Source organism: Canis lupus, chromosome 2 (genome assembly GCF_003254725.2).
Source record: "Canis lupus dingo isolate Sandy chromosome 2, ASM325472v2, whole genome shotgun sequence".
Taxonomy (NCBI): Eukaryota; Metazoa; Chordata; class Mammalia; order Carnivora; family Canidae; genus Canis; species Canis lupus.
Genome location: NC_064244.1, coordinates 57,210,860 through 57,235,839, shown reverse-complemented (window position 1 = coordinate 57,235,839; position 24,980 = coordinate 57,210,860). Strand labels below are relative to the sequence as shown.

The following is a 24,980-nucleotide window of genomic DNA, read 5'->3' as shown; positions in this document are numbered from 1 at the left end:
ACCAGCTGCCTGCAGCCCAGGCTCCTGTTCCCTTCTTTTTTTTTTTTTTTTAATTTTTATTTATTTATGATAGTCACAGAGAGAGAGAGAGAGACACAGGCAGAGGGAGAAGCAGGCTCCATGCACCGGGAGCCCGACGTGGGACTCGATCTCAGGTCTCCAGGATCGCGCCCTGGGCCAAAGGCAGGCGCTAAACCACTGAGCCACCCAGGGATCCCTCCTGTTCCCTTCTTGCATCACAATCAGAACTCTGGGTGCTCCTGGGCTTTGCCTGGAATCTCTGAGAGGTGCCCCAATAGGAGGTGGTTGCAAAATGGAGCATGTTAGGGGCATGGGCTGGGGGGTGGTTCAGGAAGAGGCTATAAAAGACTCCTTTTGTCAGAGTTATCAGTCATCTCCTGGCTTGTCTCAGACAGCATGGGGGACACAGGCCACCAACACTGCAGGGTGACCAGTCAGGCACAAGTCACTCCTTGGTGTGTGGGGACTGCGCCCGGCAGGCCAGCTACATTGGGGGCTGAGAACGTGTGCTGCTCAGGAGCAGGACGGCTGCCCTCCACCCAGAAGGCTCTGCTTCAGGAGTGGTGAAAGCAGGGTGCCTGGGTGGCTCAGTGGTTGAATGTCTGCCTTTGGCTAGGTCATGATCCTGGGGTCCCGGGATTGAATCCCGCATCAGGGTCCCTACATGGAACCTGCTTCTTCCTCTATGTCTCTGCCTGTGTGTCTCTCATGAATAAATAAAATCTTTATAAAAAAAAAAAAAAAGAGTGAGGGGAGTGGTGAGAGCAGAGAGTGGGGTGCTGGGGATAAACTGGACCAGAGATCAAGGCCTTCTGAGGGAAAGAGTCCCTGCAGCTACCCTTTACACATCCGCCCCAGCTTTGAGTCAGCAGTGGTGCTTGCAATTGGAGGCAAAGTGGGGAGGGACCTTCTCTATTACTCCTCAGAAGCCCCAGCCCCAGCAGGTGCCCAGCACACAGGAGGTACTCAATAAACACTTGAAGTAACAGCAGAGGAGCAACATGCACACCTGTGAGTGCAAAGAGCCAGGCCAAAGGAGAAGCAGGCGCCTGGCAGGCTGCTGATGTCAACCCCAGGGCCGAGGAAGGGGCTGGGATTGTGCAACATCCCTCCCCAGGCCCAGGCTCCTTGTCAGCCAGAAAAAATTGGGTCATGGGCCGATGCAGAGGGCCGCTGTGGGAGTGCGGAGCTGGAGCCTGTCTGACACAAACCTGCATTTACATCTCTCAGCAGAAGCTGGCTCAGCAGAGGGTGGGGCTGCCCTGCACAGGTGGGTGTTCTCGGCTGTCTGCTCCCATCGGAGGAGACAGCCTGCTGACTACCTTCCCACCTCCCACCAAGCCTGGCTCCTGATCACCAGCTGTCCTCTGAGAAAAAGGGGGCTCTCCCAATGGCAAGACCAAGGCATTGCTGAGCTGAAAAAGCACAAGGTCCTGGAATCCAGGACACCTCAAGGAACCAGAGGCCAGAGGGCAGCTCTCAGAAGCACCCCATCGCATCCCCAACACATGTCCCCTTGCAGACATTTGATGCCTGGCTACATGAGCACTGACTGTGCCCGTCTGGCCCCATCCACCCTGCCCTGCCCACTGCCAAGTTTTCCGTTCGAGTCCTTCGGCCACTGAGGGGCAGTTGAGAACATGGGTTCTCAGGCTAGACTGCCCAACTTTCTAATACAGATATTACCCTACCCCCTAGATAACCATGGAAAAGTCTCAACTTCACCACGCCTCTTGCTTTCCTCATTGGGATAATGAGGCTACCCCTAGGAGGATGTCTGGAGGATTAAGTGAGATTAAATGAGATAATATATGTAAAGCACTTAATGAGTTCTATTGTTAGAATGAAGGCTCCTGAAGGCAGAGATATTTGTCTCTTGTGTGGGTGCCTAGGACACTGGCTGGTACATAGCAGGTACTCAACAAACACATGTAGAAAGAATGCTGAATGCACGAGGGGCCAGGTAGAGCAGGGTCTCTGAGTGAGGCTGTCAGGCAGGGCATGGGGCAGGAAATGTGCTGGAGGCTGGGGCACCACTGGGGCACCAGAGGAAGGATGCCCATTTCTGCCAGAGGTAGGAGCTGCTATGAGATTCCAGGAAGTAGGTACCCCATGGAATGGCAGCCCAGAGATGCCACATCTTCCAATATTTTCTGACAAAATGGGAAGTCCAGATTTTTTATGTGACCTTAACTAGGGTTTAAAAATTGACAAATAATCTGATTAGTAAAAAAACAGACCAATTAGAAGAAATAAACAAATAAACACAGTAAAGTCATGGGATACAAAATCAACATATAAAAATCGTGGTTCTTCAGGGCACCTGGGTGGCTCAGTCAAGTGGCCAACTCTTGGTTCTTGCTCAGGTCATGATCTCAGGGTCATGAGATTGAGTCCTACATCAGGCTCTGTGCTCAGCATGAAATCTGCTTGTCCCTCTCCATCTTCTTCTGCTCCTTTCCACACACCGTCTCTCTCAAATAAATAAATTAAATCTTAAAAAAAAAAAAAAAATCGGTTGTGGGACGCCTGGGTGGCTCAGCAGTTTAGTGCTTGCCTTCAGCCCAGGGCGTGATCCTGGAGTCCCAGGATCAAGTCCCAGGATCAAGGCCCTGCATCGGGCTTCCTGTGTGGAGCCTGCTTCTCCCTCTGCCTGTGTCTCTGCCTCTCTCTCTGTGTCTCTCATGAATAAATAAATAAAATCTTTAAAAAAAAAAATCAGTTGTGCTTCTACACACTAACAATGAATGATCCAAAAAGGAAATTTAGAAAATAATTTAATTTATAATAGCATCAGAAAAAAATAAAAAAGAAGTAAATTTAAAGAGGCAAAAGATGTGTACCATGAAAAGTAAAAAATGTTGCTAGACTCAAAGAAGATGCTCATAAATAAAAAGACATCGTTGGGGCATCTGGTGGCTCAATTAAGTGTCTTCCTTCAGCTCAGGTCATGATCCTGGGGTCCTGGGATCAGGCCCCATGTCAGCTGCCTGCTCATTGGGGAGCCTCCTTTTCCCTCTCTCTCTGTCCCTCTCCCTGCTCATTCTGTCTGTCTCAAATAAATAAAAGTCTTAAAAAAAAAGGACATCCCACATTCATGGATTGGCATATTGTTAAGATGTCAATATTACCGAAAGTGAGCATCAGACTCAATGCAATCCCCAACAAAATTCCAAAGATATTTTTTTGCAGAAATAGAAAAAAACATCCTAAAATTCAAATGAAATCTTAAAGGACCCCAAATAGCCAAAACATACTTGTAAAAGAAGAGAAAGTTGGAGGTCTTACATTTCCTGATTTCAAAAGTTCCTACAAAACTATAGCAAAGAAAGTAATGAAGTACTGGCATGTCTTTAAGACATAGAGACCAATGGAATAGAATAGACCACCCAGAAATACCTTCACATTGATTTTTGACAAGGGGGCCCAGACATTCAATGTGGAAAGGACAGTCTTTTTAAAAGACAATGCTGGGAAACTGGACATCCACATGCAAAAGAACAAATTTAGACCCTTGCCTTACACCACAGACAAAATTAACCAAAATAGATCAAAGACCTAAACATAAAAACTAAACTATAAAAATCTTAGAAGAAAACGTACAGGGAAACCCTCATGGCCCTGGATTTGGCAGTGCTTTCTTGGATGGCACACCAATAACACAGGCAACAAAAAACAAAATAGGTAAGCTGGACTTCATAAAAATAAAACTTTTTTGTGCATCAAAAGACACCATCAATAGAGTAGAAAGGTGACTCATGGAATAGGAGAAACTACCTGCCAATCATATATTGATATGGGATTAATACTCAGAATATAGAAAAAAGCTCCTACAACTCAACCACAAAAAACCCAATTCAGGATGGGCAAAGGACTTGGATGGACAAAGAAGGAAATCCTGCTGTTTGTAACACCATGGTTGAACCTGGAAAGGTTCATGCTAGGTGAAATAAGCCAGTCACAAAAAGACAAACATTATGATTCCACTTAAATGAAATGCCGAGAATAGCAAAATTCATAGAGACAGAGTAGAATGCGGGTTGGCAGGGGCTGGGGGAGAGGAGTGGGGAGTGGGGAAATTAATATTTAATGGGAACAGTTTCAGGTTTGTAAGATGAAAAGAGTTCCAGGGATGGATGGTGGTGATGGTTGCACAACAGTGTGAATATACGTCATACCACTGAACTATACACTTCAAAATGGCTGAGATAGTCAAGTTTATGGTATGTGTGTTCTATCACAATTCTTTTAATGGTTAAAAGGAAGAAACAAAGCAGGCAAACAAGACACATTTGACGGCTCAGTCTAGTCTGTGAGCCTGTGGTCTCTGAGCATAAAATTTTAAGGTTCTATCTTGAGGTCCCAGGGCAATAAAGGGGGAGTGCAGCGTGGGCACATGTCACAGTGGCAGGATCCCGGGGGGGTATGGAGGCCATTCATTGCTCCAGGGACATCCACAAAAGGAGAGGGGAGCTTGAGGCCACCAGGATGTGGCTGGGGGCTGCTGCCAACGTTGGGGAGGGTAATCCAGACCAGTGACAGCCACAGTTTGGTTGCCAGACCAAGACCAGTGACTTCCGTGGCCTAGGACAGCTAGAGTGCTCCCCGTAAGGAGCACGGCGTGCTCAGTAGGTAAGCCTCAAAAGACTCCTGCAGCCCCCCACAAGCCCAGGTCCCAGCCTGGATAATGGCAGCCCCATTTACTGAGTCAGCTTTGCCAGCAGGGCACCAGGACTCCCTCAGATCATCACTCTGAACCCCCCAATTCTGTGAGGTAGATACGAGTATTTTACCTACTTTCCAGAAAGAAAAATTGAGACTCCCAAGAGATTAAGCTTCCTTAGGTAAGCAACTTGCTCAGGGTCACTGGACCACTAAGTAGTGGACGTCGGATGGAAATTCAGGTCTGGGGGACCCCCACAGGGCCCTTAAACTCAACTACCGGGACTACAGTGCCTTTCAGGAGGAGCAACACAGAAAAGCATCCACCTCGTCAGAAGGCAAGTCTGGACAAGGCTGGGAACAAGGCACCATAAGCGTGAGGCAGAGCGGCCCCCATTTCTTTTCTTGGGTGAGCAACACTTAGAAGAGCAGGCAGGTCGATCCAGGTCACACCACAGTGAGGCCAACGGGAGAGCTGAGCACACAGAAGCGATACCTCACAGGGCATGGCACTTAATGGTTGGCCATCCATTTTTCCGCCCCAGTCTCATGACTGATCTAATAACCACGCGACATGTATCAGCCCCCACCCAGAGAATGGTAACAAAGGCTCAGGGAGCCAGTGACTGCCTACAGCTGCACAGCTAGGGCGCAGCCCCACCAGGGCTAGAATCCTATTTATGTGATTCCAAATCCCAAAACTCTTCCCAGTAAAGACAGTGGGGGTGGCATCAATACCAACGCTATGGGTTCATCTCACCAGGTGCTATGATGTCCATTCGACAGATGAAGAAACTGAGGTGCAGTGTGGTAATTAACGAGCCCAAGGTCACACAGCTAATTGAGTAGTGCCCAAAGTCAGGATTTGAGCCCAGCTCCTGGCCCATGTGTTGGACCCTCCGAAGAGCAGCCCAAAGACCTAGAGCTTCAGGTGCATCCTCTGAAATTTTCAGAAAAGAAAACTTCTGAGGAGTGAGAAGGTCCAAGTTAATACACGAGCAAAGATGAGGAACCATGCTGAATTCTCCCAATCTCCAGGGGAGCCGGGGATGGGAGAGGACAGGGGCTGGGAATGTATGGAAAGCCAGGGCACAAAGACACCTAAAAGGTTAAGAGTCTGCCTTCAGCTCATGTCATGATCCCAGGGTCCCGGGATAGAGCCCTGTGTGTCGGGCTCCCTGCTCAGCAGGGAGCCTGCTTCTCCCTCTGCCCCTCTCCCAGCTCCTGTTCACCCTCTGTCTCTCAAATGAATAGATAAAAATCCTTTTAAAAAATGAAATAAAAAATTTTTTTAATTTGTTCAAAGTCACAAAAGGCCACGTATTGTTATGATTTCACTTCTATGAAATGCTCAGGAAAGGCAAACCATACAAACAGAAAGTAGATCCCTAGTTGCCAGGGGTTGTAGCGGTAGGGGAAATGGGAGTAACTAAATAGGCCTTTTTAGGGTGATGAAAATGTCCTGAAATTTGATGGTGGTGGTAGTTATATCCCTGTCTTAATCTACTTAAGAACTTTAAATTGTATGCCTTAAATACCTTAAAGGGGTGAATTTTATGGTATGTGAAATATACTTCAGTAAAGCTCTTAAAAAAATTAAAAAAAAAAAACTTTTTCAAAAAATGGAGTGCCAGGACAGCCTAAACTAGAGAAGGTCAGGGAAAGAAGAGCTGCTGATAAGCTCTTGCCATGGACCAGGCATGTCCTGCAGGCTGAGCCCTGGACCAGTCCCAGCCCCACAGGGCTACCCAAACCTTGGTTCTGCCCCTATACTCATCTTGCTCCTCCTGCCACAGTCCCTTTGCACAGACTATTCTCTCAACTCAGAACCTACTTCCTCTGCTTGGTGCCTGACCTTAGCTCTAGCACCTCTTTATCAAGGAGGCTGTCCCAACCTCCCTGACAGGTCCTGATGTCCTTGACAAAGGCCTCTGGTACAAGCCCTCATGCCCTGTATATGTGCCCACCTGCAGAGCCCTTGTTACTCTTCTAACTTAACATGGGTGTATGTAACAAAAGTCTGTCCTACCCTAGACCACAACCCCCATCGGCCAGGGCATGCCTGCCCACCTGGACGTCCCCAGGGGCTGGCCTGGTGCCCAGTACATACCAGGTACCCAGCAAGTCTGAGAGAGGGAGGCAGGTGGGCACTGCAGGAGGCAAGAGTGACAAAGTTAGTATGTCACCGGGCCTACAGGAGCCCGATAGGGAGGCAGAGGCAACAAATAATGTGGTCAGTGTATCAGAGGGAGACACAGGGCACTAGGAACACAACCCCCCAAGGAGGCCCACCTAACTCAGCAAGGGGCAGGTGGTCAGTACACATAGTTCTTGAGAAGAGGACACACCTGTAAGCTAGAAAAAAAATGCTACATTTACAAAATGCACAAAAGTAGGGTGGCTGGGTAGCTCGGTTAAGTGTCTACCTTCAGCTCAGATCATGATCGCAGGCTCCTGGGATCCAGCCCCATATTGGGCTCCCTGCTCAGTGGGGAGTCTGCTTCTCCCTCTCCCTCTGTCCCTCCCCCCCTGCTCATGCTCTCTCCCTCTCTCTTTCTCTCTCTCAAATAAATAAAATATTTTTTAAATGCATAAAAATAATCTACTGCTTTCTGGAACTGAGAACAGGTCATCGTATTCAGTGAAGCTCCCCCGAGCAGGAGGAGCTCCACGTGCTGAGTAACCAGAGAAAGAATTTAGCCCAACCAGAAGGCAGGCTTTTCAAAAAGCAGAGAGCCCTGGGCCCTGAGCTGAGGGCAGGAATCTGAGGCAGAGATGATATACAGACAGGGTGGGGGACTTTGGGGAAGTAGGGAAGGTCAGACAGACACAAAAGACAACACTGACTACAGGTATGGGACCAGACAGGGGCCTCAGGCCCACATGCAGCGGAGGAAGGAGGGCCCGTGGTCAGCCCCAGGGGGCATGCAGCACAGTCTGCACATGTCCTTGTTGGCCAGTGTAAACCTGAGGCTCTCCCTGGCTTCCAGAGATCTGAGAGCTCTTCCTCCCACATGCAGTCATACAGCCTCTCCTTTCCTACTGGTTTTCCCTGGGGTGACCTCCGTAGTCAGTTTTGTCTACCTGGACAGCCCAGTCCAGGGCACTGAATAAGATGGGGTGCCCTCAGTACTAGCCTTAAGGCTAGAAGCATCCTAGAAGCATCCCGTACCTTCCCGCTTCACTCCCATTCTACACACACAGTCTATTACTTCCGGAGAAATAGGTCCTGGCCCCTGGGAACCACGGGGATTGGGGCACGAGGATGAGTAGGACGGAAGACCCAAGCCTCTGACTCTTGCCACCTTGCCCTCTCATGCATTCCTGAGCCAAGGGAAGAGACTCAATCTGTCCATCCATTAAGCCAGATGGCCTGGTGGGTTGGTTCCCAGGGCCCCAAGCAGTGTCCTCCAACCTGCTCCACAGTAGGCAGCAGCCTCTGCCCATCCCATCCTCCCCAGTACCTGGTTCTGCAGCTGGGTGGATGTGGCTTGCTGGTCACTGTCTTGGAGGGCCAGCCTCTCCTGAAGGGCTGCCAGCTCCTCCTGTAGCCGAGCTTTCTCCTCCTGCAGCTGGGACATGGCCTCCACCATCCTATGCACCATGGGGGCCACACCTGGCGGCCCCCCCAGGCTCGAGCACCTCCCGCTGCCAAAGAGCCGCCCACCTATGAGCAAAGTAGTGGCCAATCAGCAGGACAGCAGAGGATCCACCCCGGCTCCGGAGAGGGGGCTCGTCATGGCAGGCCAGACCATCGGGAGGGGGGAAGGGGATGCAAGCTGATGGGACAAGAGCTGGGGGCAGCAGCAGCACGGGTTAGCCAGGGGGCGGGGCTCCAGGGGGAGCTTCTGGGGTCAGAATCACCTGGTCGGGACTTAGGAAAGCAACTTTCACCCTATACCCCCTCAAAGCATGTGTCCTAAGTCTGATGGGCAATCCCCTCTCCGTGACCAGGCCACAACAAATCATAGCTGAGAAAGACATGGCTTCTGGCAACAGATGATTAAGAGTCTGGGGTCCTCTCCCCAGAAAACACTATTCTTGGGAGAATATGATTTCTTTAAACCCCAAACCCCCTCTAGAGTACAGAAGAGAGGCGCAGAGGCTCCCCAGCCTGTCCCCTGACCTCCACAGGGAGTGGTCACCTGTACACAGAGGAGGGGCGAGGGGAGGGTGTGCGTATGCAAGGGACAGGCAGACCAGGACACATGGGGACGGACACAGCACGTGAGCAGGAACACAGCCAGGCCCGCTCCAGGGCCGACACCTGCACTGAGCACAGGGACCACACAGGCATGAGGAAGTGATAAATACCAGGGGGGGCGGTGCCTCAGCCAGAGTCCTCCTCCTCCCTCGGCCTTCCACTGTCCTGTCACCAGGAGCAGGAGAGAAACAGACAGACGGACGGAAGGACAAAGACACAGAATCAAGGGCCATGACCCGCTGATAGGGACTGGGATGCTTGTCATAGCTTGCTTGGAGGACACTGAGAATGGTCACCATCTCTGCAGTAGCAGAGCTGGTGAGGAGCTGGGGTGTGTGGGCATGGGCAGAGGGGAGGGTGTAAGGGCAGGAGATTTGCCTCTCCCCCCAGGTCACCCAAACGGAGACCTGGCCAAAGCCCCAGGAGGCAGAAAGTAGCATCCAAGAATTTAGTGTGACAAGCAGCACCTGCTAGCTCCAAGCCTCCACTCTGAGGGCAGCCGGGCTTCTGGGTGCCCCCACACTGCATCTCAGAGGCACAGCTGTGAGGCAGGACTCCTGGGGGCTCCCAGACTCTGCACCTGAAGTCACACACCCTACTGGCAACTTCGACCCACCAGGACACAGCAAGTGTGCTCACTGAGACTTCTGAGAAGCCAAAATATAGCTTCCGGGCTGGGTGGGGTATCTCACTCAGCCCTGTCCGCAGCAGGGGAGACCCTGAGAAGTCTCAGGTCCGGCTCTCGAGAGAGCAGGCAAAGCACAGACAGGCTGGCTTTTCCCTTTCTCCCAATCCCTTGGAATAGCTGCGACTCGAGATGCTCCAGGGAGCTGGAGCCAGTACATCGCCGGCTGGCTAGGGGCCCTGGCCATGTGGCCTGCATGTGACACAGCATGCGCATCACACACAGTGGGCCAAGCTTTTGCTATCTGTTCTAGAGAGAGTGAGGTCAGATGGATGCTTCCAGGCCTGCACACGGGGCTGCCATGAGCAGCATGTGACCAGCATGGCCCTCAGCCCTTTGCAGCCTGCCACGGTGTGGTGGGGAGCATACTAGACTCCAGGTCCCCGGAGCTAGTTCTGCCATTTAAGAGACAGGAGGGTGGGGCCCTTGGGGTCCTCCTTTGTGAAATGGGGACACTGGTCCTTGCCCTAAGAGGCAACTGTGTAAAAGGAGCCTGGAATCCATGAATGTCACCCAAGAGGCTACAGGGCTAGGATGAGACATGGAATAGTTTTTCTCATCTAGGACATGGAAAAGGTTCTGAGACACCCTGGAGCCCACACAGGGGTTCATCCTGACCTCAGCACAGGAGCCCAGCCAGGGGAGCTGAAACGGGGCCTGGAGAGCACTTGAGCACTTGCTAAGGGAGAAGAGTCCTTGAAGAAGCCAATAAGGAAGGTCAAAGGAGGAGGGACAGGTGAGACCAGAGGCGCACGTGAGGACGAGGGACCGAATGGGCCTTGGCGCTGAGGAGGCAGCATGCCTCGTAGTAGGCAAGTCAGCACAAGTTCTCAAGGGATGGTGCCTCAGAGACCCTGCCTGCACCCTGCCCCTCAGGGCACTCAGGCTCAGGCACCCCGGCCCCACTAACCAGACTCCGTCTCACTCATGACAGGAGCTGGTCTCTCTCTTCTCCACAAAGTAGGAGAGCCGATCTGACTGGCTGGCCGGTGCACCCCTGCCTATGGCCTATGTGCCCACACTTCGGCCAGCCCCTGGCACCTGCCCCCCAATGCCAGCCAGAAGACTGCAGCTCTGGGACAGCCCCAGAGGACGCAGTAGCTCCTTCACCACACAGCAAGATCACAAACATAAATCAACCCCTGGTGATGGGAGGAAGCAAACAAGCAAAGACCAGCTGCTTCTTCTTCCAGTGTTCTTGGCCATCCCCTTGGGTTCCTTGAGGCTGCCTTTTCTCAACTACTGCTGGGGCTCGGGCTTCCCGCTAGGGAACCCCACGCAGGGGGCCCATAGAATCTTCCAGAACCAGTCATCCTGGACAGAGAAGAATGGAGCCACCAACTCCACTCTCCCAGCCTTGGGGCAGCAGAGTGAGGTCCTATCCTAGAGCTTCTGGGTCCCTGATGGATCCACAGATAAACGGGAGGGGTTCAGGCCTCTCTCTACAGGTCGTGGCATCTTTGAGGCTGCCACCCTTGGCCTGCTTTTGGCAGGCACTGGAGAAAAGACAAAAAGCAGCAAAATTCAACCGCAACCCACAAGGGCCACAGCCTCTGATCACCAGGAAGGGGGAACCCCTGGAGTAGGGATGGGCAGCCTGGGGTCCCCGAGTTCCATGTCGAGGTGGCCAGGACTCGGCTGGGCCACCTGCAGGGGAAGAGACGGTGTGTGAGGACAGCTCAAATGCCACAGCAGCCTCCCCTCCAGGGCCAGCTTTAGCAAGGGCCGTTCCAGGTTGGCGGGCAGACCTCCTTTACCTGTTTTCTCTACATTCATGCTGCCACCGGCTTCGTGGGCCTCCCGGGCCCGCCTGGGGGCCGGCGCCTGCCTCTTCGAGAGCTTCTCTTCCTTCGTCCCCTGACTCTTGTCCAGCAGGGCTTGCTGCCAAGACACAACCAGAATCCTCACGTGAAGGGGACTGCAGTGGGGAAGGACCCCCTTGAGGCTAAGGATCCTGTGCTCCTGGAGCTGGTGAGCCCCCTGGGCCCAGGGATCCGTCCCTCGCTGTGTGAGTGGGTGAGGACAATAAGGCATGGGGTCTGGAAGAAATGTGCCCACAAGACAGCAGCAGTGCGTCTTCTTGGCCCCCATTAGCAGCCAGGCATCTGCACCAGGGAAGAAAGTTCTTGGGCACCTAGAAGGTCTCACATGAAGCTCACTGGGCTGTCCCTGCAGACTCTGTGAGGTTGGAGCCACCTGTGCAGTGGGCTGCCTGCTTTAGGTCCCACCATTCACAGGGCTGTCCAGCCCCACTGGGCACATGGCAATCTCAGGGTAACTCCCCCCATGATGTCGACTGCCCCCACCGACAGATGGCACCAGCTCAGAACTGCCAAGGGCGGGGCACACAGATCCATACAACCAGGGGAAGGCTACACCCCTGACCCCCATGTCCTGGTCACAGAGAAACCAGGGGCTGAGGTAGAACAGACCAGCAGACAGGCAGGGAGGGTCGGGGAAGGACAGAAAGAGTCACCCAGGGAAAATCACCTGCAGCTCACATAGAAAGACATACAAAGCAAGCCACAGAACCACATGTATAGTGCAATTCCACTTGACAGTAAGAGAAATAAAACAGGCCTCCTCTGGGAGGTGAGGTGATGCAGCAGTTAGGAGAACGTGCATCATTCAAACTTTTAGGCGAGGAAAAATGAAACCGGACTATGAGAATGTGGGAAATAGGGAAAGGAGTCTTCATATTTCATTTTGAACCTTTCCTTGGCATTGCATTTTCAGCCTTATAACCATCTACAGTGTTCTGTTTTGTTTTTTATGGTCAACAAAAAATAATCTGGGAAGGGGGATTATAGACATTTTTTTTTAATTTTTAAGTTTTATTTATTTAAGTAATCTCTACACCCAACATGGGGCTCCAACTACTGACCCTGAGATCCAGAGTCACATGCTCTTCTGACTGAGCCAGGCAGGCACCCCTACAGACACATTTTTGCCTCCTGTATTTGAAACAAAAGACAAATACTCTGAGAGAGGCAAACTCCCTTACACTGTTGGTGGGAATGCAAGCTGGTACAGCCACTCTGGAAAATAGAATGAAGGTTCCTCAAGAAGTTCAAAATAGAACTACTCTACCACCCAGCAATTGCACTACTGAGTATTTACCCAAAGGTTCCAAACATATCGATCTGAAGGGGCACCTGCACCCCAATGCTTATAGCAGGAATGTCCACAACAGCCAAAATATGGAAAGAGCCCAGATGCCCATCAACAGATGAAGGGATAAAGAAGTTGTGGGATATATATATACAATGGAATACTACTCTGCCATCAAAAAACATGAAATCTTGCCATTTGCAACAACATGGATAGAACTAGAGGGTATTATGCTAAGGGAGATAAGTCGATCAGAGAAAGACAATTATCATATGATTTCACTCATGTGGAATTTAAGAAACAAAACAGAGGAGCATACAGAAAGGGAGAGAAAAATAAAATAAGATGAAATCAGAGAGGGAGACAAACCATGAGAGACTTTTAACTCTGGGAAACAAACGGAGGGTTGCTGGAGGGGAGGGGGGTGAGGGGATGGGGTAACTGGGTGATGGGCATTAAGGAGGGCATGTGATCTAATGAGCACTGGATGTTACACACAGTTCCTGATGAATCAGGGAACTCTACCTCTGAAACTAATAATATACTGTATGATGCTTAATTGGATTTAAATAAAATTAAATTAAAATTAAAAAATAAATAAAAGAATGCTCTGAGTGTAGAGTCAGAAAGGGCTGGGTGTGAAGCCTTGGCTATGCCTTGTGTGAGCTGTGTGGCTCTGGGTGAGTTACCTTTCTTCCCTGAAGCTTCATTTTTACCCATTCTTTTTTTTTTTTAAGATTTTATTTATTTATTCATGAGAGACACAGAGAGAGAGAGAGAGAGAGAGAGAGAGAGAGAGAGGCAGAGGGAAAAGCAGGCTCCATGCAGGGAGCCTGACGTGGGACTCAATCCAGGGTCTCCAGGATCACGCCCTGGGCTGAAGGCTGAGCCACCTGTGCTGCCCTTTTTCCCCATTCTTAAAATAGAAATGATAATGGCCACCTGATGCAGCTGGTGTGGACGGTAACTTCGGGAACTTGTGCAAAGTTCTCAAAGCGTCTGGCGCACAGAAAGAGCTCAATATCGGGTAGCCATTAGCATTATATTATTTCTGTACTCCTCCTTCTTGTTGTTTTTTTACTTTTGTAACCCCAAACCCAACAGAAAAGCCATACCAGCAGCCTCATTGTTCACCATCTCTGACTCCCTCTCTCTCTTGACTTCACATTCTGCTTGAGAAGGGAGGGTGGCAAGCACCAGGTCTCACATGTAGGAAACAACCCCCCCCCCCAACAACTTTATTTTGTCCCCACCCTCTGACCAACTGCCACACCATCACGAGCAGGCTTGTCAGCGGTGGCAGCAATGGCAGCAGCTGGAAGTTTCCAATTGCCGACCGGAGCAAAGGTTATGCTATTTCTGGCCTGTTGGCCAAGCCACAGGAAGGGCAGCCGGGCCCCCAGGGCGGGGAGGGGGGGGCTGGGAATTTCTGCAGCACTTCCCAAGGGAGCATCTCAGGTTTTAACACTTGGGAGGCTGGGGCAGGGAGGAGGTTCACTAAGCCTACTATGCCACCCCACAGTGCCTGGGTCCCTCCTTCAGCCCCCACGTCCCTCACCTCGAAGCACCTAGAAACATAATGGAACTTCATGAAGGCCCAGGAGGACACGAACATGGAAACTGCTTGCTGACAGGAGCTTCTCAGAGATTCTCAGCAGATCTGCTGACCCCAGGACTCAGCAGCAACCACAACCCAACACCCCATAATCAAAATGCAAGAACAGAGCCACCGCCCAACTCAAGGCAGCCGGTTTCTGACCACCTCCCAAGTTAACTACCCAGGGCTCAAGGCAGAGGGAAAAAAATGGGTTCTCCAGTTTCTTTAACTGTTCCCACACCAGACCTGCTTTTCTTGCAAATCCTAAGATAAAAGAAGGACCGTTTGGTTCAGTTTGCACATGAACCACACAAGAAGCACCGAGAAAAGCCTTGGAGCCCAAGACTGGCCCTGAAGCAACACGAAGCCCTGGGCCATGTTCAGATTGGACTCGGGACTCGGGGCCCCATGCCGCCTGGGCCCAGAACGTTCAACTGCATGAGGGAGGATATACCCTCAAAGGGAACCTGGGTTTCCTGCACTCCATCCTGCCCCCCGTTTGCTCATGTCCCTTCAAAGTAAGCCTGTCGTGTACAATCTTTTTTGGGCAGGAGCCTTCGCAACAGTCCCAAATAACTCTGGTCCTTCATCCCACGTCATTGTGTCAATGTCCTTGCCCACTTTGCCTTCACACTTTTGTGATCATTTGATTATTCTCTGGCACCTCGGCCAGAATATCAGCTCTATATCTCTGCTTTGTTATGGGCTAGCACCGGGCCCATAAATATGTTAACAAATGTATCCATTAAAAAGTACAGCGCCCTAACATTGCTCCAAGCCATAGCTGAGTGGATGCATAGCTATTCAAGGAGCTCATTGCAATCAGAAATAATAGGGGACCAGTTAGATGATTTATGGTAAACCCCAAAGTAGATGATTTTGTAGCAGTTTAAAGGAATGAGGTAGATCTCTGTATATTGACATGCATAAAGAAATCAAGATTTAAGTTGAGGGAAAGAGCTAGTCACAAAACAGTATGTACCAATAAATAACAAAATTGTATAAATATAATTCAGTGGTTACATAGGACAAATACATAAACACCTAACTCTTGTGGATTTCTTAAAGATATAGGGATATAGGAGGCGTTCAGTGTCCAGACACTGTTCCATGCCCGAGCGATTCTTTACACCATGTTAGAAAGCTTGTCGTGTTTAGCTCTGCAGATCCCGGCTTGCTGTGTGATCAGTAGCACGTGACTTAACCTCTCTGAGCCTCCATTACTTCACGCATACATCTCAAATAAAACAGTTACTGTGGCTTGAGATTGTTGAGCACTGAGGTGAGATATATAACACATGGCACCAGTGCCTGGTACAACATCCACGTTCAATAAATCATAGTTATTGTTACTAACATTATGTATTCTATGACCAAATGCACAAATATACGTAAATTTGTCTTTAGAAAGTCATTTAGTGATAACTGCAAGAGGAAAGAATCAAAGTTTTAGCAAAACCCTCTGTCTAGCTTTGGATTCCCACATTAAATAGGAAATACAAATATTGCCCCATGGACAAACATGCTTGAGTGTGAGTGGGGATTAACAGCTACCCCAAACCTGTTTTCCTAATAGCCTCTCAGTGAAGGTCCCACATTTCTGACTTTAACACCTCAGCCAGGGTGTGGCTGAAAAGTCTCTGTCATCTCCTGTGAGATTTTCCCGGAGATAACCTAATAAAGCAAATTGCTCCATCCACACAGGCTCAGGGCAGATGTGCCATGAGGAGCTTAGCAAAGAGGCACAAGGCAGGTCCCCGGCTCTCTCTCCGTGCTCCTTCCCCAGAGAGCCTGCCAGTGACCCAGCTGCAGCAGCTCAGAGGGCTAAGTAAGGTGCACCGGCCTGGCTCGGCCCCTCACCTTTCTGAAGGCCCCAGTGCTTACCTGTACGGTCAGGTAGAGCCTGTGGGGGCTCCCAGGGCCGGCCCAGTCCACACTGAGGGCTCGACACTGAGCTAGGGCTGGGCGAGCTGCACTTCGGGCTCCGGAGTCCTCGTCACTGCTGATCGGGGTGTCTTTTCCACGCCCTGTTCCAGGACAGAGAATGCAGGTAAGATGCTAGGCCCCTGGCTGAAGGCTGGTGGCCAGGACCACTGACTAGGGCCGTGGCAAAGCTCCGCTTCCCCACATGCTGGGCCAGCCCGGGCGCGGCCAGGAGGGACTCACACGCCCTCACATGCCTGACCTACTCGGAGGGAAGGCCTGGCACCAGGCAGGAGCTGTGCTCCCTTCTTCCCAAAAGCCACCCCGAGCTTCCCTTTGGGAAGGCACCGGAAGCTTCTGGGGTACATGTGTTCCCCACCCTCCACAGTGGCTTTTGGGCTGACACTTGCTCATGAACTCCCTCTCCAGAGAGTAGCAAAGGGAAGCCGATGCCAACCTGGCTGCACTAAACTTCACAGGAGGAGCACCCCAGGGCTGTGGCTTTATTACCAAGGCCGCCTCTAGGTGGCAATTTCTCCCCTGACTTCATAAAGACCAACGCCATGCTGGGTGGCCTGGTCCCAGCAGCCTCCAAAAGCATATTCAGCACCAGCTAAAGTGCATCCCCTCGAGCCTCTGACCCACTGCCTCCCTCACTGGACAGGGGAGAGAGGTGATCATGGTATGGACATCCCATGCACCCACTTCAACCCCCACCACAGCCTGCAGGGTAGCATGGGATGGGAATGAGTACAGCCTCATGGGGGTGTGACAGTATCCTGAGTGCCAGCAGCCGGCCAAGTGCTTACTGCCCTGCCTGTTCCTCAGTTTCCTTTATCAATAACATGGGGATAAGGAACCAAGCTCATAGTACTGTGCTGAGGGTTACATGGAATGACACACCTAAAATGCTCACTCTCCACCAGGCACACAGAAACTGGCCATAAGTGCAGGCCATTAGGACCACGACCGGGGAGGGTTAAAACCGTGCCCAGGGTCACACTGAGCCAGTCCTGCAATCCCATGGGCTAACTCACCCTCTGCCTATACCTCCCAAGACAGAGGCAAGAGTCGGGGTGGGGGCTGAGGGGCTAGGAGTGACAAGCTGGCTGAAGCCCTACTCACTGTTAGGCACTCTGCTTAGCATTTCACACGATTTCATTTGACCTTTGTCTTAAATTTTAAAAGCAGATAAGCCTGTATGGTCATATAATCTTCATGATACTCATTTAATAGACCAATATGCATGCCCACATATACAAGATCGGAAGGAACTACATAAGATGTTCACTAACAAGCTTATAGGTGATTTTTATTTTCTTTTTTATACTTTTCTGGGTTTTATTTTTTTATTTTTTCTAGTTTTCCAAGGGAACATATTTTGTCTTCTGCTTGTTTTTTTTTTCTTTGTCTTGTTTTTTTTGTTTAACCAGAAAAGTAATACTCATTCATATTACATATGTAATCCTTAGGACAACCATGTGGAGTAGAGACCGTCTTCATCCCCCTCCAGATGACTCAGGCTACCTGACCCAAAAGCCTATGCTTTTCCCAGAGGCCCCCAGTGCCATCCCCAGCCTCACTGTCCCCTGCAGAGACACTTTGGAGGGTATCACTCTGGTGCCCACCAGTGGCACAAATGTGGTGGGAGAGGAGACGGAACAGGAGTCTGCTGTGTACCCTTTCTAGGCCTCAGTTTCCCCTTCTGTGTACCAGGGGGGCTTGGATCTGATAGCCAGAGGAACTCTGCTAGCTCAGACAGGCTGGTAATCTAAACCTCTTTCTCTAGGTCAGGAACAACAGACAGCAAGCGTCTGATGACATCTGGACTGAAGACCCTCTCTCCCTCCACACTTCCAGATAGATTTGCCCAAGCTCACCTCAGGAGGCAGTCGTGGGGCAACTGCCCAGACCCAACGACAACCCAGCCCACAGGCAAATCAGAGGTGCCGCTCACTTATTGGCCTGTGAGGCACCAGGGGACGCGACCCAGAAAGGAGAGCTGGTGTTGACAGCATCCCAGGCGGGCTCCTTCACTGCCCCCACCTGCTGTGGGCCACCCTGCGGGAGCCGCCCCACATAGCACCTGAAACCCGGCTCAGGGCACCCACACTCTGCCGGCGCCGCGGCTCCTCCTCGCGCCCCCAGCGGTCTGACCCGCCGCGATCAGGTGTCCGCGCCGCACGGGGCACCGGGGCAGCCACTTCACCTACCTTGTTTACCAGCTGCGGGCACAAACCGGAGCGAGACTGCGAGCTGGGCGGGGGACCAAGGACGCGCCCCCGCCCGCCCCCCGCTCGGCGGCCGCGCCGGGGTCTAACTCGGCGCCCGGGACGTCTCTCCACCAGCAGGAGCGCGGGGCAAGAGCGCGGGGCAGGACGCCAGGCAGGAGCGCGGGGCAGGAGCGCGGGGCAGGAGCGCGGGGCAAGAGCGCGGGGCAGGACGCCGGGCAGGAGCGCGGGGCAGGAGCGCGGGGCAAGAGCGCGGGGCGGGACGCCGGGCAGGTCGCGGGGCAGGACTCGGGGCAGAAGCGCGGGGCAGGAGCGCGGGGCAGGACGCCGGGCAGGTCGCGGGGCAGGACGCCGGGCAGGAGCGCGGGGCAGGACGCCGGGCAGGAGCGCGGGGCAGGAGCGCGGGGCAGGAGCACCGGGCAGGACGCGGGGCAGGAGCGCGGGGCAGGTCGCGGGGCAGGAGCACCGGGCAGGACGCGGGGCAGGTCGCGGGGCAGGAGCACCGGGCAGGACGCGGGGCAGGTCGCGGGGCAGGAGCACCCGGCAGGACGCCGGGCAGGACGCCGGGCAGGACGCCGGGCAGGAGCGCCGGGCAGGAGCGCCGGCGAGATTGGCGCCCCGACTCCCACTCGGCCGGCCCGCGGGCTGCCGGCACCCTGTAATTACCTGACAGCCCTGACCGAGCCTAGGAACTTGCGAGAGAGCCCGGCCCCATCGCTGCTATCTGGAGGAAGGAAGGGAAATAAAGAGGCATTTTAAAAATGCGGACTCACCAGTTCTCAACCTCCCCGGGCCGGTGTATGGGAAAGGGCGGGCGGCCGGGCCGGCGGGGGCGGGGCGAGCCATCCCCGGCTCGGGCGCGCGGGCCCGGCCCACTCTCCACAGGCCGCGCAGCGAGGGCGTGGCTCCCAGGTTCCACGGCCGGCGAGACGGGACCATGGCCCGGGGCTCAGCGGCCTCCTCGGGGCGCCGGGCGGCCTGCGGACAGAACGGGGAGGCGAGGCTGAGCCGGCGACCGACGACACCTGGGTGGCAGCTCGGAGGGAGCCCGCCGCCTGCAACAGGGTCACTATACCCGCAGCGGCAGCCCCCCGCCCCCCCGCAGCGATCCTTGGCCTTGCGCGATCCAACACAGCCCCTCACCATTTCAGGGGGCTTTTTCCCAAGTAGAGAAGCTCAGAAGTGGGTGAAGAGACCACCCGGTGTGTCAGCTGCACCCTGCGGAGACCTCCCATCTCAGCCCCTCGGCTGGAAGCCTGGCAGCCTGAAGATGCGCCAGGTCACAGCCCCACACACAGGACGCACAGGTCGACAGCAACTCTAATCAGACGGGGCCTGACTGTGGCCAGTGACACAGTGGCTTATATAGATCAAATTCTCTTAAAGTCCACTCATTCTATTCAACTAGCCTTCACTCTGTGCCTACAACTTGGCAGGCAGTAAGATACAAAGATTCATTGCTTCTTCATTTAATAATTATTTATCCAGTGTCTATTTTGTGCCAGGCACCTGCCAGGGGTCCTCTTTGATCAGGAGAGATAGGGCCTCAAAGCTCCCTGTCAGGAGGGAGGTAAGCACTTCAACAAACCTTCACAATCAGAACAGGATGCAGGGAGGCACCAGGTGGTATGGGAGAATGAAGTTGGGGGTGGGGAGCACCGGCCTGGATAGAACACCCCTGCCTCGTGTGGTGGGTTAAGCCTCTGACTCTTGGTTGTGTCATGATCTCAGGGTCATGAGACCAAACCCCGCATGGGGCCCTATGCTCAGCACAGAGCCTGCTTGAGATTCTCTTTCCCTCTCCCTCTGCCCCTCTTGCTTGTGCTCTCTAAAATAATGAAACAAATATTTAAAAAAGAAAGAAAGAAAGAAAGCAAGCTGCGTAGGTTTCTCATGAACTGAGCAGATGAAGAGAACAGACTTTAAGTATTCCTTACACACATCTTTATTGAACACCTATCATGTGTAAAGCAGCTGTGAGGGCATTTAAGTACCAAGCTACAGTCCCAGACTCAGACAGTGATGCTATTAACAGAAGCAGCCAAGTCAGCTCAGAGAGGCAATGTGGAATTTGCTTTTGGCTTTAAAATGGACTTTGAGGCACCCAAGAACTTCCTAATGGTGCTACCTGGGTTGCAGATTGCTTTCCACCAGACAGTAGAGATTACCTATTCGAACAGTGTCCAATCCCCCCGACTCTCTATGGCTCTCCATGGCAGGTGCGTGTGCGTGCACATTCATCTGTGCAGCCCTATACCAACCAGCCTGGAGCTGGAACAACACCCACACCAAACCCCTGGCAATGCCTTGATAGGTGAATGCCCTGAAATAAGCGTTCCCTGAACGCTTGGAAAAGAACTGAAGCTTGGAAAAGAACAGGTCTGGAGACTCAGAGCGGGGAGGGTCCCAATGCCACAGACAAGGATATAATCACCAAAAGTAACCAAGGATAGAGCTCACTCTGGGTGGTAAGGAACGTTGGGAGGACAGTCATAGGTGGCAACAACACTAGGCAGGGTGCAGAGTCCTCTGCACCTCTGACTGGATGGCAAGTAGGAAGGAGAGGATGGTCAGTTCCCAGTGAACAATGCCGTGGAGAGGTCAAACTAGAAGAAAGTCCTGGAGGCTCTGAAAGGGAGCGAGCACATTAATGGAGCCGGGCAGAGGAGAGAGCTGAGTAGGCCCAAGAGGTGGGTAGGGTGAAAGGAAGCCAATGCTTCCTTCTCTGTGGGGAAGTTTGGCCAGGATAAGGAGGGGAGGCTGAATTGAGAGGATGTGGTGTGTAGAATAGGAGAGATCTGAGCTTGCTGGGTCGACAGGGCCAGGAATGATTGAAGCATGGAGAGGCAAAAGAAGTCAGAGTGCAGGGATGGGTAGCAGAAGATCTGGTGACCAAAGTTCACGGAGCTGAGCCCTGGATGGATGCCAGGCTTACTGGCTAGGGAGTCGTGCTCTCTGCCTTCCCTGACTGAGGAAGACAGCTCAGAGGACACTTCTGGGTACAGTGCTACTGGACTGTGGGCCAAAGGACGAGGAGAAAGCTAATCCAAATACGAGGGCCAGCTCCACTGAGGAACGAAGATGGACCAGTGTGGAACAGAGGGAGGCTGGGGGAACAGCCAGATGCCCTTTTCTCCAGGTTGCTTGACACAGAGCTGGACACATGCCAACCCCAAAGACCAGCTGGCCTAACGGGGCAAAGAGGGAGAGAACCAGGTTCCACCTGCATACCAAGCTCCTGGAAAAGTGAGATGGGCATTAAAGGTGGATTCCACATTTGAGGGAGAAGACTGTTAAGGAGATCAGCTAAGTCCGAGAGACAGGGACCGGAGGAGACAATACTCCTGCGGCTTTCTGGAAGGGAAGTCGGAGAGGCAGCCAGGAAGATAGCAGGAAGAAAGAGGAAGGGTGTGTGCAAGATCCTGAAGAGGAAAAAGCAGCTGAATTTAGTAGCCAGGAGGGTGGGAAAGTCAAAAGTATTCAGGACTCAAATAAGTCCAAGGCTGAGGCTTCTACCAACATAGGACTCACGGGGTGGGACAAAGGGGACATGTAGTGGAGTGGCTATAACCAAAAGCTGGTTCCGACCCAGCTCTGCCACTTACTGGAGTGTGACCTTGGGAAAATTACTTTGCCTCTCTGTGCCTCATTATCCCCATCTGAAAAAAGGGAGAACTCCACATTAAAGGGTTGGCGTAAGAATTAGACAATGCATATATAAAGTGTCCAGAACAATGATGGCATATAAAAGGAACTCAAATTTTTTATTTTTCAGGGATCTCCCTCCTTCCAGTGGTGTGTGAATGCAGAGGGGCTGGCCTGGCAAGGGGGACAGATTTGCCCCTCTTTGTCTACGCCACAGCCATAGCTGCAGCCCCCCCCACCCCGCTCTCTCCCCCAGACCAGGGATATTGCAATGATTGAGGGACAAGATTTGACAACTGCCCAGATACTGCTTCTGAGGAGGGCTTAGTCCCCCTGGGAGAGGAGGTCAGGGAGGTTGGACCGGAGCTAGGCTCTCCCCTGCACACAGTCACACCTCCTGGGTCTTCCAGGACAACGCGGCCCTCAAAACCTCTGCTCCCCTAAGAATAGCAGAACTTATCACCCTATGTCCCTAAAGTCCAGTCACTGCAAATACAAGGCCCCATTTGGAGGCTGCATTCCTTGCAAATGACTTTCCCAACCAAGGAGATAGCTACTTTATCAAGGGCATAGGAAGTGCGCCTGGGCAAGGAGAGGTGCTCCATCGGCCTGGGCCAGGGGAGGGTGAAAGGTCCGGGACAGCCAAGACCCACAACCTTGAGACAGATATGCTGGGGGTTGGGGGCATACTTGAGAATTTCAGCTTCCTCTTTAAAACCTCCCAGGGCCAGGCCCTTCACTGCGCCAGAGTTCTCCTCTAACTCACAACAGGGGGTTGAAGGAGGTGGCCTCTGGCTCACCCTCCCCCCTGGGGTCCCCCTCCCCCCGCTGCCGCTGTCACTGGCTCAATTTCCTTCTGCCCGGGAGGGCACTGGCCCAGGCCCTCCTTCAGCCTCGGGGCGGGCCTACCCACCCCTGCCCTGTGAGGGGGGGAAGCGCACTGCCCAGGGAACCTACGCGGTGGGAGGGCTCGAAACTGCAGCCTTCAAGGGATCCCTGGGGGTGCGGAGGGTCTCTGCAAGCGGAGGGGGAGGCCCTGATGGACACGCGGCTGCCGGGTCGGTTCCGGCTCTCCCGGGGCCCAAGAGATCGGAAGGGGTTCCCGAGGCTGCTGCGACCCCGGGGGACGTGCCGCCCCAAGCCGTGCGGCGGGGCAAGGTCCTCGGCTCCGGCCGGACGGCGCGGGGGCGGCGGGCGAGCGCGGGGCTGCTTCTCCGCGGCCCGGCCTTCCCGCGCCCGCGCCCCGCGCCCCGCGCCCCGCGGCGGTCCGGGCAGCCGAGGGGGGTCCCGCGGGCAGGGCAGGGCCCGGACGCGGGGCCGGCACCCGGGCAGGGCGGACCCCCGAGAGCCCAGCCCGCCTCCCCCGCCCGCCCGGTCCCGGGTCCCCCCCGACTCACCGGCCTGGCGGAGGCAGGATCCCGGCGTCGCCGCAGAGCCCGGGGCTCGGCCCGGCCCGGCCCGCCGGCGGGAGGCAGCTCCACGCCGCCGCCTCCTCGGCCCGCCCCGCTCCCGCCCCTCCCGCACACTTTCCACAGGAAATGATTAACTCGGGCCGCGGCGCGTTCCCATGGCAACCGGCTCCGGCCGGGCGGGGTCGGCGGCGCGCGCGCTCCCGCGCACCCTCCCGCGCGCGCCCCCTGCTCACCCGCGGGGCCGCTGACCCGAGGCCTCCCCGCCCGGGGGTTCCCGCTGGGCCCCGGGGCGCACGCCCGGCACACGCCTTGCACACGGGCGCGCACTCCCACTAGTGCACACGCAGCGCCGTACGTGCTCGCGCTCTCGAGTACAGACTCTCGCAAGCCAGGACACACGTCCCTCACACATGCCTTCACACGTGCTCTAGTCCGCACACACGAACACGTTCCGTTCTCACACACGTGCTTTTACACTTCAACTTACACTCCAACATGTGCATCTGCTAACCCTAGCACGGAACTTTCGCACACACTCGTCACCCTTCACATGCACACTTCTCCCGTGCTGTCCTTCACACTTACAAACTAGCACGCTTTCTGACTTTCTGACACACATGCTCTCACACACTCTGGGTGGTACCCGGATTCACCTCCACAGTCTCACACCCTTTACACAAGCACTCACATGATCATCCGGTGCTCAGACTCTCATACGTGCTTCCCGCCAATGGTTCTAGTGCAATGGCTCACGTGCAATGGTTCGCGTGCTCCTTACTGCACACGTACATTTGCTCTCCCTCACACACATTTTCTCACATGCTCTATGCCTCGTTCTCTCACACTGTAGTATACACATCCTTGTAAACCCAAGTCCACGCGTTCACTCAAACGCTCTCTCACTCCAGGTAGCATGCAACATACCATGCGTGTCACACGTTATCATTCATTTTTACACACACACACACACACACACACACACATATGCTCTCACTAGCTCTACACAGGCCAGGTTGCCTCCTCAGCCATGGCCACATTTTAACATGGCCCATTTTAACATCTCCCAGAGTTTAGGATTTTTTATGGTAAAATATTCCTTTAAGCTCTCCAGTGAAAATATGTCCAGAGTGCAACCACTCAGGAGCAGGCAGCAGCTGCTAGTGTAGCCCAGAAGTCCTTCCTTATGGGACGTCTCAGAAGAGGCACAGGGGAGGCCAGGGAGCTGGGCAGCCAAGGAGAGACAGCTGATCCAGAGGAGCCACTCTGTTCTTTGTCTCCCAAACAGAGGCGGCATTTTATTCCAGTCATAGTCCCCTCCAGGGTTCAGAAAGAGGAGGAAAGAAGCTCAGAAACCAGCCCAGTGCAGGCCGATGGTTCCACAGATAATCGGAGAAGGGTGGGCACTTGGCTCTTTCCTACTTCGCAGGTGGCCCAAGAGGTGCAAGGAGGGGATGGGGTGGGGAGGGGGGACATGCAGATCAATGAGGGT

The 24,980-nt window shown here is 53.5% G+C and overlaps 1 protein-coding gene across 6 annotated transcripts in view; it reads right to left on the bottom strand.

The window, feature by feature from the left end:
- Positions 1-23,595, bottom strand: part of KIFC3 (kinesin family member C3) — a 37,953-nt gene extending 14,358 nt beyond the window's left edge. The window contains exons 1-5 of one of the 6 annotated variants that reach the window (XM_049103979.1): positions 23,477-23,595; positions 19,208-19,412; positions 16,165-16,307; positions 11,330-11,453; positions 8,148-8,350 (exon numbers count right to left, since the gene is read on the bottom strand). In XM_049103979.1, coding sequence (XP_048959936.1) covers positions 8,148-8,350; positions 11,330-11,453; positions 16,165-16,307; positions 19,208-19,373 — 636 coding nt within the window. In that variant the 5' untranslated portion in view covers positions 19,374-19,412; positions 23,477-23,595. Of the gene's footprint in view, positions 1-8,147; positions 8,351-8,997; positions 9,025-11,329; positions 11,454-16,164; positions 16,308-18,416; positions 18,540-19,100; positions 19,159-19,207; positions 19,413-23,476 lie in introns of those variants that run through there. The other 5 variants (XM_025448266.3, XM_025448265.3, XM_025448267.3 and 2 more) reach the window with 5 other exon arrangements.
- Between the last annotated feature and the right edge of the window lie 1,385 nt (positions 23,596-24,980).